This window comes from Fundulus heteroclitus, unplaced genomic scaffold (assembly GCF_011125445.2).
Source record: "Fundulus heteroclitus isolate FHET01 unplaced genomic scaffold, MU-UCD_Fhet_4.1 scaffold_365, whole genome shotgun sequence".
Lineage (NCBI taxonomy): Eukaryota > Metazoa > Chordata > Actinopteri > Cyprinodontiformes > Fundulidae > Fundulus > Fundulus heteroclitus.
In genome coordinates this window covers 49,368-67,421 of record NW_023396776.1, presented here as the reverse complement: position 1 = coordinate 67,421, position 18,054 = coordinate 49,368, and the positions used below count along the sequence as shown (strand labels likewise).

At 40.7% G+C, this 18,054-nt stretch overlaps 1 protein-coding gene across 2 annotated transcripts in view; it reads left to right on the top strand.

Annotated features, from left to right (window-relative positions):
- LOC118556302 (breast carcinoma-amplified sequence 3-like) overlaps positions 1-18,054 on the top strand; it is a gene marked incomplete at its 5' end in the record, with an annotated part of 66,655 nt that overhangs the window by 47,693 nt on the left and 908 nt on the right. For both annotated transcript variants that reach the window (XM_036130607.1, XM_036130606.1), the window contains 2 exon segments: positions 11,359-11,459; positions 17,149-17,345. In XM_036130607.1, the coding sequence (XP_035986500.1) occupies positions 11,359-11,459; positions 17,149-17,345 (298 nt within the window).

Here is an 18,054-nt window from a genome sequence, read left to right as displayed (position 1 = left end):
AACTGGTAGGATATTTTGTCAAATTAGTAGTAATGGTCTCTCGTAGTGTCAGAGCGATGAGAACGCGTTGGAGTGACGGGCTCGGGCGTCAGCCTTTTCCACCATTCTGTGCCAGCATGAGTATCGGAACTGGCTGCATAATGAGAGAGATTCATTGCATTAATATTTACATCCAATTAACAATAGCCAGATAAAAAGCACTGTGGCTATCTACTCCCATGGTCAACCAGGCGTAAAGCAATGTGAGGTCAAGATGTTATAAACATAATTGTTCAACCCCCTACGCATTTCTTGCTCCCTTGCCATTTACCCTTTGGGTCTGCGTCCTATACACCACCAACAACTGAGTTTCTCTTGGACTGCCACCTTCCATTTCTGTGCTTTGCACCCAGAGAGAGACTCTCAACATCCTGTTTCTCAGCATGTGTCTCCTCGCCAGCCCTCTCCTCTGCTGCTCCCTCCAGGGCTTGGCAGCCTAGCTGAGAAGTGATCCAGGAGAAAGAGTCGATTTGACCTTAGGAGGAATTACAGCAGCACCATAAGTTCCTTGTCCAAGTGCCTCTTGCTGAGCATACGGATTAGTAAATTGAAAAGAAACAGAAAAGACACTCTTCTAACTCGCAGCACAAATTGTGCTATCTAGGTCAGATTTGCATTGGCCAGCAAACATTGCAAGAGAGTATAGTTTTAGGAGGACAAATGAGAAAACGGGAACATTTTCAAGCTAAGAAGTTGAAGTACTGAATGTGTCAAAGTATCCCTGACCCTAATTGTCCTGCAGACAAACTATTTTTTTCAGATTGTCTGTGGAAGGTAAAGGGATGGCAGCATTTGACTGACGGGCCGTAGTCTCCGGTCTCATGGCTCTATATTGGATGACCCGGCCTGATTAAAAATGCAGCTTGCAAGAAAAAGGAATAGGAAGGGAGGAGGAGAGGAAGGCCCAGGATCAGGCCAGACCGGAGCCTTGAGGACGGGAAGATAAAAGACACCAGTGGCGCCACTTCATGGTCACTATCTCTACCTGTCCATCTGCAGCAGCTACTGGCAGCACTCAGCCCTGCAGAGGATGGCGAGGCACAGCAAATCTTTGAAGAGATAAGGAAACAAGAGAAACACACTGTACACTCACAACTAGATGAGATCCAGTACTACAATCTGGCAGGCTCGGCCCAGCGTATTACTGTCTGCAAGAGTTTCTCCTCTGCTGATATTTCTTCCTAAGAGTCATGTATGGAATTAAAAACTGTCCGCAGATGAAAGATTGTTTCTTAGACTTCAGGTGTCATGTCTGAAAATAAAGTTCTCCTTATCTAACCCACAGAACATATTCAATAAGATGTTGTTTGTTCAGAAATGACCTTTTTAAATCTAAAGTTTTCTCCAAAGATATTTTTTTTTTTTGAAAATGTATGTAACATGTTTTCAAACACCTCTACCAATCATCGCAAACTTTGCTCCGGAGCAAACGCACCGGTGAATAATTTAGCACCTGGATTTCTGGCTGGCTCCTGTGAGCTCTGTGATGGTGGCAAGAACAGAAGTTATGCTTTTCGGCCACAGCCTACCTCTGTCATATAATGTGCTAATTGTGGAGTCTGACTGACTGGCTGGCTTTCTTGGCAGCTCTCTAGGGACTTTGAGGCCCATGACAGCCCAGCCACATTTGCCTTGTCAATAGATCTAATTGCTCTGAGAAAGGGGCCAGAGAGAAGGCTTTGGAGCATCGAGCGTTTGGTAAAGAGAAACCCTGGCGCCATGACTGGGTCAGTAATCAAAGAGAGGTAGAGAAAGGATGGGGTAAGTGTAGTGCTTGGCTGAATGGAGAAACTGTCAGTCAAATACACCTTGAATGATATATAATGACTAAGCTATCCCACTCTGTCGCTATGCCAGCACCTGTCTGCCAGAAGACTCCTCAAACGGGGAAAGTGAGAAGTGGGACAGGTGGAGCAGTTGAGAGGGAGCTCAGTCAGACATGTCTGGCAAACAAGGACAGTTGTTCAGAACCAATCGAAAAGGAGAAAAGTAAAAGACAACTAAATGAATTCTTGAAGACGCTCTTGGAAGATATAAAGTGGAGAACTGGAGGAAGCAGGTAACGGAGACAAGACATCTCACCCCTGCTCTCTATGCAGCCAGCTCTGCAGATCTATCAGATTGTTAGCTCCTTATCTATCCCTGGAGATCGCCTTGTCCGGCCCCTGGCCCCCTGGCCCCCTGGCCCCCTGGCCCCCTGGCCCCCTGGCCCCCTGGCCCCAGCACGTTGGGCTACATCAATATCTAGGCAGCCTTTGTTCTTGTTCTGACTCCCTGCTTCACTGCTCCGGTTAACAGGCCACTGGCTACCAGCCTTCAGCCCAGCAAAACACCACTTACTGCGCAGTCAATAAAGACAGTGTCAGAGACATCTCTGTCCTACCTCAGGGGGGCTCTCAAATCGTAGTTTACGTGGGTATAAACATAATCCTTCAAAACAGTTTGCATTAGGAAATGTTTGGAAGAAATCCTTTTTAAGATCGTCTGAGTTTAATGACGTGACTGCTGGCTGATTATTCAGTCATATATGTTTTTTTGACTTTTCTGTGTATTTATTTTTACTGTAGCTTCACTTTATCTTCTGACATTAGAACCTCACATGAAAACAAGTATTTTACTGTTTGCAATTGTAATGCTCTGCTGCAGCAATGGGGATCAAGGGAAAATAACCTAAAGGTAAAAAGATCATAAAACAGTCTATTCTAGATCAGTGTTGGTTGCGATTATCAATAAAAAGCAATTCATTCTTCTGGTTCATCTCTTCCAACTGATCAGTAAAAAGGTATGAAAAGTGTGAAGCATAATGTTATTTTCCATCAGCTGGACTCAAACTGTATATAGCTTCTTTACACAGAATGATAGTTTATTTTGTTAGCTTTAAAAAGAATGAATTTCAGCCAATGAAAACTCTAAATGATCTTCTTTAGCAAATTAAAAAAGAAAAAAAAGAAAATTAGAAAAAAGGAATTTTATCACAGAAATCTTGTGCTGTGGCCATGTCCAAGCCCACACGACAGGGAAGACTGGTGAAGACAGTTGTCCAGTAGACAGTCACTGACCAATGATACCTGGCCTACTCAAGGGTTTGGGGAGATTCACAAAGGTATGGACTCCAGCTTCAGAGCACCAAAAGCCGTCAAACACAGAGATATCCAGAACATGGGGTACAACAAGGGGCTTTCGTTAAGCCATCCTGAACCACAGACAAACTCTTAAGTGTCTTACCTGGGCTGAGGAGCGAAGGAACTGGTTTGATGCACAGTGGTCCAAATTCCTCTTTTCAGATAAAAATACATTTTATTTGGAAATCAAGTTTCCAGAGTTTGAAGGAACAGTGCAAAGGCCCATAATCCAACATGTTTGAGAGCATGTGTGACGTTTCAATGGTCGGCAATGATTTGAGGAGCCTTGTCATCAGCTGGTGGCAGTCCTCCGTGTTTTATCAAGTCCAAAATCAGACCAGCCATCTACCAGAAAATGTTAGAGCACTTCATACTAACCTTGCATCCAAGTTTTAAGGAGAAGCTGGTTTCATTTTCCTGCAGGAGTTGGCACCGGCCCACATAGCCGGAAGTACCAAACCTGCTTTAATGATCAAGGTACCACTTTGCTGGATGAGCTAGCGCGCTGCCTGACCTGAACCTCAAACAGAATCTATGGAGCATTGTGAAGAGGAAGATGAGAAAAAAACAGAACCAACACTTTAAATCAACCATGGCACTGCAGAACCACAGGCCGCCATGCCACCCTACACTGATACAGTGAATCTTAGAAAAGGAGTGCTGGGCGCGCTGGTGGCACAGCAGGTAGCGCAACCCATGTACGGAGGCCTTAGTCCTCGACACGGTCGACCCGGGTTCGACTCCGACCCGCGGCCCTTTGCCGCATGTCTCTCCCCCTCTTACACCTCCTTCCTGTTAGCCTACTGTAATAAAAAGCGAACCACTAGAGCCGTGAAAAATCTCCAAAAAAAAAAAAAAAAGGAGTGCTGATCAAGTACTGAGTGCTCTGTTCAGCACATGGAAATACGTTCCTGAAGGAACAGAATTCTTCATTAAGAATTTCATTTCTGACTACTTTTATGTAATCTCTAAACTATAATCATCCAAATTTATTGGAATTAATGCTTGAAATACTGAATCACTGTTTTATTGGTGTAGGCAACACATGAGATTATCCTTTGGATCAAATGACTGAAAAAATTAGCTTCTCCATGATATAGAACTTATCTGAGATGCAGCTGGTTAAAAAAAGTTCAAAGATCATTTGGCTTTTTGCGTTGCGGTGGAAACTGTTTGTGTGGCACAAATTTTATCTGTGTACAGATCACCAGCAGTGTTGAATGTACATCTTTCCACATACTGCCAGTTGGAATGGCAACGTTGTTACAAGCGTTATATTTGTAAATATATATATTTCTTTACTCTGAAATGTTTTGTTGACCAAGTGCAAATCATTGTGAAAGCTGCAGTCTGAATGGCTTACTGGACAGTAGGATAAATGTGTGTGTCCAGCTGAAGGCAGGAAGGTGCATGCTGACATGCACATCACTGTTGACAAACCCAACTAACCCATCTACTTGAAACCCAATCCAGCCAGTCCACCAAATGCTTCAGAACATCAATAATTAATTAGGGAACAGCTATTGGTCCCAGGGGTCACAGAGCAAAGAGAGAGGGACGGTGAAAGTCCGGGAGCCCAAATAGGAGGATGGAGGAAATCAGGGAGTACTGATTTTGTTTAATAAGTAACACATCCTCAGCTTTGTTCTCCTCTCTCCTTTATTAAGAAACCTGCAAGCCTTCTCTCCATTCTCTCTCTCTCTCTCTCTCTCTCTCTCTCTCTCTCTCTCTCTCTCTCTCTCTCTCTCTCTCTCTCTCTCTCTCTCATACCTTATAGTCCTTGCTCATCCCCTCATAGATGCTCCATCCAAATATAATAATCAATTGAATGTATGAGCATGTACTTTCCATTGTCCAGGTTTTTAAGTGTATTTGCCTTGAAATGTGTTCTGTCTCTACTTGCAGTGGATAGGTGAGTAACTTTGTGAGGGCATAAGCTAACCTGCATATAGCCAAACCATTGCCACTAAGAATTTCACATTTCAAAATTCTAGAGACCTTGTGAATCTGGTAAAATTATTGGAGAGTGAAAGATGACGTCTCACAATCAATCATGTTTAGTTTTTATTAGGTAAGACAATAAAATCTCCACAAATCTCAATACAGTATTATATACTGTATATTATGATGCAAATATACTTTAGTTAAACAATAATAAAATATGCAACTGTGATATTATTGATAATATTGCAATGACATTATAGATTATAATGACATAAATCACATTTTCTTGATTTTTATTCATTACAATATCCCTACCACTCTTGAGCTTGAGCAGTTGGTAAATGGCCTGTACTTGTATAGCGCTTCCAGAGGACCCACTGCACACTGCATTCAGACATTCACACACTGACTGTGGTGGCTACATTGTAACCACAGCTGCCAGCCGGGACAGACTGACACAATTGAGGCTGCCAGACAGTCTGTGCCACCAAGCCCTCTGACCACCAACAGCAGCAAGGCGTATGAAGTGTCTAGCCCAAGGTCACAATGACTGAGACTGAGTGGGGCTTCAAACCAGCAACCCGCCGGTTACAGGACAAACTCCCTATCTCCTACACCACTGTTGTTCCTCGTCCACTATGCTCCCAATGTGGGCATCAGGGGTGATGACATTCTATCAAACAGGCCAAATAAATAGTTGGGAGGCACAATTTGCTCTCAAACTATAGCTCCCTACCACATATTGGACTTTGAGATTGTGATATGCCACATGGGGATATTGCTCTTACGGTTGTGGTAACATATATTGTGCTGCTTTAACAACTACTAAGGAAAGATTTGAGAGATGAAATGTGTTAACTATGATACCAATGATATAGAATTAGTTTGTTTTATTGTAAATCTGTTTGACAAATGCATTGCGGTTTGTTTTAAAGAAACCAACTGTAGCATCTAGGAAGCCTTGATGGACCGCTCACACACCTGTCACTGTTGCACAACAACCTTGTGTGTTTCTCAGGTGCAATAAGGTTCACTGCTTTACGTAAACGCTGTTGGCATGAGTGCTGTAACTCAGAAATGTCACAGTTTAAACCACATATATTCAACTACCACAGAATTTAGGTAAGTGTTCTGCAAATGTTGTACTAATGACTCTAAACCATGTCATTTTCTTGTTACACTTTGCAGAACCTCTGTTTCCACTTATGGAGATTCACAGCAGCCCCTCTTGGAGTGGCTCCCACAGCTGTGGTTGGACCATGTTTTCAGATTAATTCAGCTAATAATTAATGAATCACTAAAGAACAGAAAAATTAAGATTGTTCACGGTCATGTTTTCTGGTTTGGCTATTATATTTCTGCTATAGATGACATGACATTTATGTATTTTAAACCATCACTCATATGGAACTCATGCTGCTAGATGAGAATTTAAGAAAGCAGTGCAAACTCAAAAAAGTCTTCTGAAGGAAAACCTACACCACCAACAGAGTTGTTAAATCTAAAAATAAAAAAATACACTACACTCCCTAAGCTGACTGTCATGACGATAGATCCTTGAGGATCTGGGATGAATCTCTCCACTATTGGACCAAACATTCAAATTATCATAAATAGTAGCCTAGACATATAATAGACAGACCTTAGTGTCATTCAGCTGTACATCTCATTTTTGACACAGTTTTGTGTTTTGGGTCTTTTTTGTGCTGAAATAATTCCAAACTTCTCCTACTTGAGTTTTGTTCACTTGAACAATAGTTTAACCTAACACCCACCCGGTCTTGCTAACACTTTTATTTATCACTGAAACAAACCGCTAGAAGCTCAGTCACTGGACACGACAATTACAGCACCCTGAATAGATCATTATTCACCTTATTTTTTAAAACCACTTTTCTAATGAAAACTCTAACACAGCATTGGATAGATAGAAAATAAAATTCTAGCATAGTGTCCAAATTTATGGAAATAGTCGAAATGGTTGGGAGAAGAAACCATAACAAACCAAACCATGATCTGATTGCTCTTTCTCTGTTCTAGATATAGGGGGAACAGATAGTTTTAGAGACATAGGCAGTTTGAAATATTCTGTAGCTTAAGTGAGGAAAGAGCTTCAAATGTAGAGGAATGGTTGTGTATGATGAGTGGAAGAAATCATGTTATTTCATTAGTAAATCTGCTGTAGAATCAGCCTCTCTAGCATTTTAAACTGGTCTCCTGACTGCAGGAGGACAGATTATATCAGGGCAACTGAATTTCACACAAAACCAGGATTATGTCAAAATGAAGGCACAAATTGATTGTGATCAGACATGCAGCAAGAAAGAGTCAGGAGGACCCTCTAGTTGATGCCAACTGAACATGCATCATTTATGGTTTGGATTTAAAGTATATATTTATGGATTTTTCTGCAAAAAAGGCTAGGGGAAAAAAAAACACGGTTAGATTGTGCTACCCCCTCTTTCACCTTTTCTCCTTTCTACTTTCTACCTCTTCTACCTTCCTGTTTCTGTGTCCATTTAACGTGAAACTGTCCCTGCATAAATTCTAATAAAGCTTATTGCGTATATAAATCAAGCGGAGCACTGTGGCGAAAGCAGTAAGGCTCCACTTGTGAAAGTAACACACACACACACACACACACACACTCACACACACAAATTGTGCTATACTTTTTGATTTCAAGCACCCTGTTTAAGTTTTTAAAAGTTTTCGTTTTGCAATGATTTAAGAGGAGTATGCATTTCTTCATTCCTCTACCTAGAATATACTGCAGATCTAGTAAAAAATGAACCAATTGATGTGCTGGTGGCACAGGGGTAGCGTGCACAACTCATGTACTGAGGCCTTAGTCCTCGGGGTGACACAGGTTCGACTTAATAGTTTGCTGCCATCCTCACAGTTTGTGACGCGGTAAGTGGGGGAGATTTTATGGGAGGGCCTACCAGACGCATTAGCCTCCAGGCCTACCAGTAGGTTAGGTAGGCCCTGCCTGGAGGGCGTCGGCTGAGCTACTTCTGCCAGCAACTTCTATAGATGTTAGAGTTGGCCCTGTTTCTCCTCCTAAACATAGCTATTGGCTGAACTTTTACTATAACTAACTGTAAGCACTCCATTTCATCCTGGCATAGAGCTTATCTGTTGGGCTGTGTTGTGATCCAAGTACTCTTGGATCACAGCTTCTAGGCTTTTATGTGTCTTGTCAAACCCCCAGTGGATCGTGGCAGATGGTCCTTCACACTGAGCCTGGTTCTGGTTCTGCTGGAAGTTTCTTCCTGTTAAAGAGGAGTTTCCTTTCCACTGTTGCTTCATGCAACGGAGTGAGGAATTGCTGAAGAAGTAAAGTGCTTGTATTATTCATTACTGCATTGTGGGTTAGGTTTTTTTTCTGTTTCTCAACAGAACCATTATAAAGTAAATATATAGCATTATTTCCTTTGTCAGAATTTATTGAAAAGCTCTGGGAAATATAGTGATATCTTCTGTTCCTCTGTTATTCTCCTTTTTATTCCCTTTCCTATCCATGAGCATGGATTCAGTTTTCATAGACACCCAGGGTCTTCAGTCAAGGCATTTCTAAATCATTTCCTTGAGCAGTTTTTCTGCATTTCTTCCTGTCATCCCATTAGACGAGCCTTTTACTTATATCTTTGTCTGTAAAAGGATCAAGGCGGCACCGCTTTCACTGTTGAGTAACTACACAGTCCTTTTTTCAATTATTCACACAGCGAATGAGGCCAGAGCTTCTAATTCCACCGGGACATGTGTGAGTGTGTTGGGCTGATGTGTGAATCAGCGATGATGTGACATTCACTGCAGAGGTGTCAAACACCGTACTGCCTCCATTAAGGGTGTGTGTGACCACCTGGCACATGTGTGAGGGGAGAGACAGGGGTGCCTCCTGTGCTCCAGATGTGGACCTGACAAGTTTATTAGCCATTCTTGTGTTAAACAAACCCCATCCCTGTGCTGGGAGATGGAGAGATGACTGATTCAACACATTAGACCTCATTCTCCTCGCCTGCTTATTCAAGCCTGCAGGAGCCCCATCTGTCTCTGGCTCTCTCTGTCACTCTCTCTCTATTTTGCCTCTTCACACTTTACTGTATATTTGCCTTTTTACACACACAGTCATACGGCTGTTGGAGATGAAAACAAACATAGAAATGTAAGATTTCCTGTCCTTTAACTCTGACCATTAGATCCATACAGTCAAGCCATGTGATTTAAGCTGTAATTAAGAAACCCATCAGTCTGAGGTATGGAAGCACTTATATTGGTATAGTTTTAACATTATTTTCATTTTAAAGCTGATGGATGCACATTAAATAAAACTGGTATGTGTAATACATTCCCGTGTTCTTGTCTCTACAGTCTTCTTCACATCTTTTAATGCATTGACTTAAAAGAAAGAAGTGATATCTTGTGTTTTGTGCCCTTTTCGCAACAGATTTTAAAATGTCTCCGATGCAAACTAAAGGATTTTTGAACACATTTGGCATTTCAAAGTGTTTTATTTCACCTGGGGTCGAGAAGCAGTGTTAAGATGTAGAGATGCAGCAATCTGGCTTTTTCCTGGCCAAAATGAATCTTCGGTTTACTGTTTGCTCTGACCTGTTGATTACAATTCTGACCAGGTCCAATACTTTCATCTAAGTACGATAACAGATACAAGGTTATGTACTATAGTCCACTGATAGCGGTAATAGTTTAGTTTTGAATCTAATGGAAAATGAGGTAGTTGCAAAATTATCCTCATTTTTCATCACAGTATATGTGCTCAATAATAAAAATGCTTCAAACACATGCAATGGGTCAATGGTTTCATTCACCAAGAACGTGAAAGTTCTTTATTTTGATGTATTTAATGACAAAGATAATTACATAATGCACTCCTCAAAAAGATTAAAGGAGCACTTTTTAATCAGAGTTTTATATCTAGTTAGTTGAACTTGTGGAACATTGATGTGGTCGGTTCAGCAGTAGAAGGGGTTGTGATCAGTGTTTTGGTGTTAATGAAAAGAACAACAGGGGCACTAAAGGGGCAACAATGACACGACCCCAAAAACATGAATGGTAGGTGGAGGCAGCAAACATTTCTCATTCCTCGTTTATTTCTGACGTTTCAGTGGTGTTGAATCTGACCAGGGCCCGTGTCACCAGTGACACGGGCCAGGTATGAGGCGATACCTGGACCCATTGCACAGGCAGTCCAACACCACCAGGAAGAAACATCAAAGCTTGACCTTGTCAGAGGTTTGCTGTGTCTCGCACAGGCCTCATCGTAGTTCTCACCCTTTCTACTCTGGAAGTCTGATTTGATTGATCCAGACGTTCCAAATAATTAAAAGGGGGATTCTCCAGAGATTATAATATAACAATCTCATGCTGTCCCTCCTTTACTTCCTGCAGGATTTGAGTATGTCCTAAATGTTTTTTTTTTTTAACAGAGGTCGCTTCTTTCTTGGCCTTTTTGTCTCCAGGTCATTTTCCAAAAGTCATTACCTCACTGTGTGCAGATGCACTCACATCCTTCTGCTGCCAATGCTGCGGAAGCTCTGCTCTGGTGGCTACGTGATAACCTTACACACTCCTCAGGAGCACTGCTGTGTCTCTGGAGGTCTTGCCTTAAAGAAAAACAGTTATTTCAGGCTTACATTTTTTCTAGCAGTATTTTTCTCCCCGTTTGATGCAAACTTATGATAGATAATTTCCTTTGGAGGTAACCATTGTTTACAACAGAAGAAGTTATTTCAAGCTAACGCCCCTCTTTTATAGCATTCAGTCTGCTAATTAGATATGTAAAGTCACTTCAGATGGACTCTTTCACAGCATTGCCTCCGCTGTGGATATGACTGTACTGTCATGAAGTTGGCTGATCACCTTCTTCCAGTGCAAATTATCGTAAAAATAGGTTTGCGCTCTAAATTATTTATTTTTTTAAAGACAATAAGAGGTTGTTGAAATGGATTGATATGTACGTTGTCACTCTGAGCAACCTGAAAGCAATCTGAACTGTCAGCACAAAAACCCAAGCTGCTAAATTAGTTTGCAAAACACAATTAAGTATCACTGCATAACAAAGCATTTTGCAATGTCTGCATTCCACTTTGCATTCATGATGCTTAGGATGCCAGAAATCAGTGAAAAATACTGGCAATGTTACTTTCTTTTTTAGATGTTAATATAACTGCAAGGAAGAAGAGTTATTTTTCACCTGCTTATGTATGCTTTGTTTTTTCTTTTCGTCCAGGGATTAACCCAGGGAGCCCAGGCCCAATCACACGTCACGAGTCATCTGACAGCTTGGCATCGGATCACAGTGGCCAAGACGATGAAGAGTGGCTCTCTCAGGTAAGATCTGGGCCTCACCCAACAACGCTTTGGAGGCTTTTGACAAGCAGCCATTTTCCATCCCTTCTCACACACTAACATGTCATGTCGAATAGAAATACCTTTATTGTCCCACAATCGGGGAAATTCTGGCATGTCAGTGGTGAAAACACATGAACAGGATACACCAGGGTTAAACTAGATTAAATAGTGGAATAAAAAATGCTCATTTAAAGTTAAGGTTTAAAGGAAAAGAGAATGAACTTATCAAGAAGGGAAAAAGAAAAATTACACAATTTTGAATTAATAATCAGGTGAAATAGTATACGTTACATGAAAAAAAGAAAAATGATAAATTGAAGTACATGTACAAAGTGGTTGTCCTGTCCTCAGGTCTCTGTGTTGCTTTGGAGAGAAATACTCTGTATGTGTTCTTCCACTGAGGAATAGACCAGCAGAACTAAATGATTTGGCCTATCTGGAGTTTGTTCTCCTCTTTGATCTGAAAGGAAGAACTTTAGATGGCTTGTTACAAGAACATGCCCTGCGTTGCTTTTATGTCTTCTACTTTTTACCTAATGCTGCTGCAGTGAAAGCATCCCAGGAAGCTGGATGTTTTCTCTGTCATGAGCTTATTTTCAGCTTCACTGTAAACGTTTGAGTTAATACAATCAAGCTGCTCTTGGGAGCTGTTTTACCCTCTAAACAGGATGTTTGAGTATTCTCAGCATTCAGTTAGTTCATGTTGCCATTAAAAACCAAGCTTAGCAGGGTTAGAGGGGTTAATAGTCGGCTGAGGTTGATCAGGGTAACCAAAGCTCTGTGGGGCCAGTTAACTAATACACCTTTGCTTTATTGACTGCTTCCTCTACTTCCATGTGTTTATTCTTATATTTGCATGTTTCTAGTATTATCATATCTGAAGCGTGACTAAATAGTTTTGTCTTTTAAACAAAAATCTAAATTGATGTAATGTACGTTTTGGTAAAGTAAAATCACAAAATATTTCCATATTTTTATTTTCAACCCTTAAAATATTTCTACTCCTGTTTTTCATCTTTTTTTTTCATCTTAAACTGTTTTCATAAAATATTTATCTTAATTTTCTTTAATTTTTAAAGAAGTATCCTCCCTCATATTGACTTTATTGTAATCACAAACATCCCAAAATACATCAACACTTTCGCAGTTTTTCCTAATGGCCTGACAAATCTGGTACATTCACCCTGGTCTTTTCAGCTTGGTTAAACCTCACAGGCCTCATCGCTCATGTCGACAGGTAACCCACTACATTTTCCCCATCAATAATTCCTATGCATGCATAATTGATTGGCTAAAATGCAAGCCACTTAGCTTGCAGAGACTCTGGTTTATATCTGCCATGATAGTTTGCCAGGAGCAAAACTATCCATTGCACTAACCTGTATTTGTGCAACTTCCTGTCAGCGTAGCTGTAGAGCTGCATGTATCAGTGGTACAAGATGTCACGGCGCAACTCTTGGTACCATTGCAAGTTCCCAGGGTTATGTGTGAATATCTTTTTGTGGACGCTTTTAAACTGTAACTAGATTAGGGATAAACAGAGAAAACTACCAGGTCTTTGTCCTGTTTCCCTGTCCCTTGAGAATATTTGGAGAGACTTGAACATAGCGGGCTCATTGCCTTTGTGGAATGAGAAATGCTAAATACTTCTAAGATGTATTGGATTGGATTAGAGGCTAAGTACTGCCTCATGGATTTCGTTACATCATATCAGTGGTCTTCATTAGATTATCAGTGGGTATTTCAGCGTTTGGTTGGGATTAAGGATTGATCAGCCATCCCCTAATGGAATGTGAGGTTTCTGACCCTCAGTGTGAGTGCCTGAGCATGCTGCTGTGTGATGCCTTTTCCTGCTCATCATTGTCAGTTGCTCTTAAGTTAGCTGTCAGAAGACAACAAAACCTCCTGTCCTGACAGAGTCCATCAGGGCTCATTATTTATTATCTGTCAGTTCTAATGTGATGGGGAGGGGTGGACATTCAGCAGATCACTACAGCTGGCAGGTGGTCAAAATTTCAAAGAGTTCTGTTTAAGAAAACATACTGTTTTAGGCCAGAGTGACTGGTTTTAAGCAATAGTTCTTCTAATGACTTGAATATGGGTTTATAATCCATAACAACGTGAATCTTGATACGTAAAGTTAGACTCAGGATTCATAATAGAATAGAAGAGAATTTGACACACACATCTCTCTCTCTCTCTCTCTCTCTCTCTCTCTCTCTCTCTCTCTCTCTCTCTCTCTCTCTCTCTCTATATATATATATATATATATATATATTATTATATATATATATATATACTATATTATATATATATATATAATATATATATATATATATATATATTATATATATGTATGTATGTATGTATGTATGTATGTATGTATATATATATATATATGTATTGTATGTATGTATGTATGTATGTATATGTATGTATGTATGTAGCATCATAAAGAACAAGGAACACACAAGGCAGGTCGGAGATACTGTTGTGGAGAACTTTAAAGCTGGATTTGGATACATAAAGATTTCCCAAGCTTTAAACATCCCAAAGAGCACTGTGCAAACCATAATATTGAAATGGAAGGAGTATCAGACCACTGCAAATCTACAAAGACCCGACCCTCCCTCTAAACTGTCAGCTCATACAAGAAGAAGACTGATTAGAGATGCAGCCAAGAGACCCATGATAACTCCGGATGAACTGCAGAGATCTACTGCTGAGGTGGGAGACTCTGTCCATAGGACAACAATCCTAGTCGTATACTGCACAAGTCTGGCCTTTATAGAAGAGTAGCATGAAGAAAGCCATTTCTTAAAGATATCCATAAAAAGTATTGTTTAAAGTTTGCCACAAGCCACCTGGGAGACACATCAAACATGTTGAAGAAGGGTCTCTGGTCAGATGAAACCAAAATCAAACTTTTTGGCAACAATGCAAAACGCTATGTTTAGCGTAAAATCAACACAGGTCATCACCCTGAACACACCATCCCCACTGTCAAATATGGTGGTGGCAGCATCATGGTTAGCACCTGCTTTTCTTCAGCAGGGACAGGGAAGATGGTTAAAATCGATGGGAAGATGGATGGAGCCAAATACAGGAGCATTCTGGAAGAATACCTGTAGGAGTCTGCAAAAGACCTGAGACTGGGACGGAGATTATCTTCCAACAAGACAACAATCCAAAACATAAAGCAAAATCTACAATGGAATGGTTCACAAATCAACATATCCAGGTGTTAGAATGGCCAAGTCAAAGTCCAGACCTGAATCCAACCGAGAATCTGAGGAAAGAACTGAAATCTGCTGTTAGCAAACGCTCTCCAGCCAACCTTGCTGAGCTCCAGCTGTTTTGCAAGGAGGAACTGGCAAAAACTCAGTCTCTCGATGTGCAAAACTGATAGAGACATAACCCCAAGCGATTTGCAGCTGTAATCGCAGCAAAAGGTGGCGCTACTAAGTCTTAACTCAGGGGGGCTGAATAATTTTGCACGACCAATTTTTCTGTTTTTTTTATTTGTTAGAAAAGTTTGAAATATTCAATAAATTTCAATCCACTTCATGATCATGTCCCACTTGTTGTTGATCCTTCACAAGAAATGAGTTTTATATCTTTATGTTTGAAGCCTGAAATGTGGCAAAAGGTCAAAAAGTTTAAGGGGGGCAAATACTTTCGCAAGGCACCATATATATATATATATATATATATATATATATATATATATATATATATATATATATATATATATATATATATATACAAAAACATACAGACAGTTTATACCTGCTAAACAGTTACTATCTGTTTATGAGTCTGTTGGATTTGTTTTTTAAAGCTCTGAAGCTTTTACTAGATGGGAGAGAAAAGAACGCGTCCAGGGTGAGTCTGTTGGATTAGCGTCTGGAGTCTGCAGGTGTAAATATCTGTCAGAGAGGGCAGCTGTGATCCAATAACAGGTTCCACGGAACTCATCGTCTGTTGCAGGTTCTTCCTGTTCTGCTAGAAGCAACTGGAGAACCACAGTGCAGCAATAGACCTTGAGGCTCTCTATCTCTGACCTGTAGAAGTTTGTTAACAGTGGGTGAGGAAGATGCTGCGTTTAAAGAAAAAAACCTTCCATCCTGGTGTTCCCATGGGTGACATGTGTTGATTACTCTAAGTAATGCCACAAGCCTTTTTGCTAAACACAAGAATCATGTGCATCCACGCCACTTAAATGAGCCACTTGAGTCTCACAAGTGCCCAGCACTATAATTTGTCGCAATGTGTAAGACATCCCAGAGAACTCACTTCAGGCATAACATAATGACCACTTACAGGTGAACATAATAACACTGATTATGTGGCATCATGGCAGCTGTTAATGAGTGGACTATATTAGACTTGTGGCAGTATTTTTCTTATCAAAACCAGTATCAAAACCAGGAATAAGAGAAAAGCTTGAATATCTAGGTGAGTTTGACAGGTGACAGATTGTGTTGTTTAGACGACAGGGTAAGAGCATCTCTAAACATTCAGGACTTGTTGGGTACTCCCATTCTGCTGTGGTCAGCAGCTATCAAAGCCATTTAAGGAAGGAACCAGTGGTAAACAGGCGACATGGTCACGAGTGGCCAAGGCTCACTGACATATATCAGGAAAGAACCGTGGCCCATTTGGTCTGATCCTACAGCAGTTCACATTGCTGCAGATGCTTATTGCGTGAGAAAGGTTCCCACCTTGCCTCTTAGAGAACTTTTGCTTCTTATGTCTTCATGACAGATACCACAGCCCACCCCGGGGTTTTTCAGGGATGTTTAGGCCTGGCCAGTCAGGGTTATTGTGGCAGAAAATATGGGGCCAATACTCTGTTAGGCAGGTGATCGTAGTGTTTTGCCTGAATGCTTTGAATTATTCATACACTTTGATTCTCTTTACAAAAAGTGTCTTTCAACAACATTGAGTGTCGGATGATGTGGTATTTTGCTAGAGAGTGTTAAAAATATTTGTGTCAGACATCTCCTTTTCTAAAGGGGTAGAAACACCGGTAGCCCATAACACCTTTTTCTATCTGAGTTTACTCAAGTATTCCCACCACTAAAAAACTACCGATGGCTGAAGTCCAGAGTACTTCTGTCTCTGCACACTTCATACCAACGTGTCTACTATGAATTTGTAACGAGAACTGATGTTGTCTGTGTGTGTTTACACCTTAGATCACTCAGGTTTCTGTCTGAGACTCAGCCTCTGTCTGAGAGTCCTGTTGGGTTTAAAGTGTACTGGGATCTTATGTTTAGAGAAAATGTTTGTGAGTTTTTCAGAGATTCCAGCAACATATGGGATGACAATGTTTCTGTGCTTGTTCTTCTCCACATTCTGTTGTGCAATGTGTCATTTGGATTTCCTTGCTGATTTGACAAAGGTCCAGTTAGGGTATCCACAGGTTTGTAGAGCATCTTTGATGTGTTTCTGTTCCTTGTTCCTCCTATCTGCCCTATTGGGGACATGTTCAGCTCAATTGTGTAAGTGGTGTAATAATTGAAAATGAGATCAGGTATTAGGCTTGTAAATAGGAGCTGAGCTGTGGGACATCAGGCCCATTTTTACCCCACTGATGACTTGAGTTCAGAGCCCTTTTCATACACATATGATGGTTATTATGTCTTCTCTCTGATGTCCACAGGTGGAGATTGTGACCCATACAGGTCCCCACCGCCGCCTGTGGATGGGCCCCCAATTTCAGTTTAAGACTATTCACCCATCAGGTCAGACCACAGTGATCTCCTCCTCATCCTCAGTGCTTCAGTCCCACGGGCCCTCTGATATCCAACAGCCCCTTTTGGACTTTGACACAGATGACCTGGACCTTCGCAGTCTTCGGTATGTTAAAATGATTGAACATATTTTCTGATGATGTAAAGATACATATTGCTCACAAGACAAGATACTCCACAGTACTGGTTTAAACAGAATAAAATGAGACATAATGAGATTTTAACAGTATTTTTAGGAAAACTAAGAATCCCCTTTTTTGGATTCAACAAATAGGTTTCGGAAGTCAGAAGCAACTTTTGATCTGTGTGACACTTTCTAATCCAGGTTTGACCAGGTGTTCTCCTAGGTCTTCAAGCTTGCCTTTTAGCATGGTTGCTAGGTGACGGCCAGTGCCCGCTGATTGTGACGCAATAATTGGGAGGTTTTTGAAAAAGCAAATTTTCCAGACACCAACAAAACATTTACTTATTGGCAAAAAATGGCTTGTTTGTTTAGGATTTTTTTTTAGCGCTTGGGTTGTATCTAGCAGCAGTAGCGAGCCTAATTTAAGTACAAAAAATGTGCAAAAAGCGAATTTTTCATAAAAGGTCACCTTTAAGTCGCTCTTTTCTTTGTATTTTCACAGCTGGTATAAAGGTTTCATAGTCTTTGAGTGGGTTATTAGTAATCTTTGTTTAATGTGGAATTACTCAGTTCACGTTTTACCAGTGTTACGTTTTTGGAATCTGAAGCACAGATGATTAAATTTGTCCTAATTAATGAAAGGTCCTTTAGTGTAGCGGTGCTCAGAAACTATCAATAACTGACTTCAGTT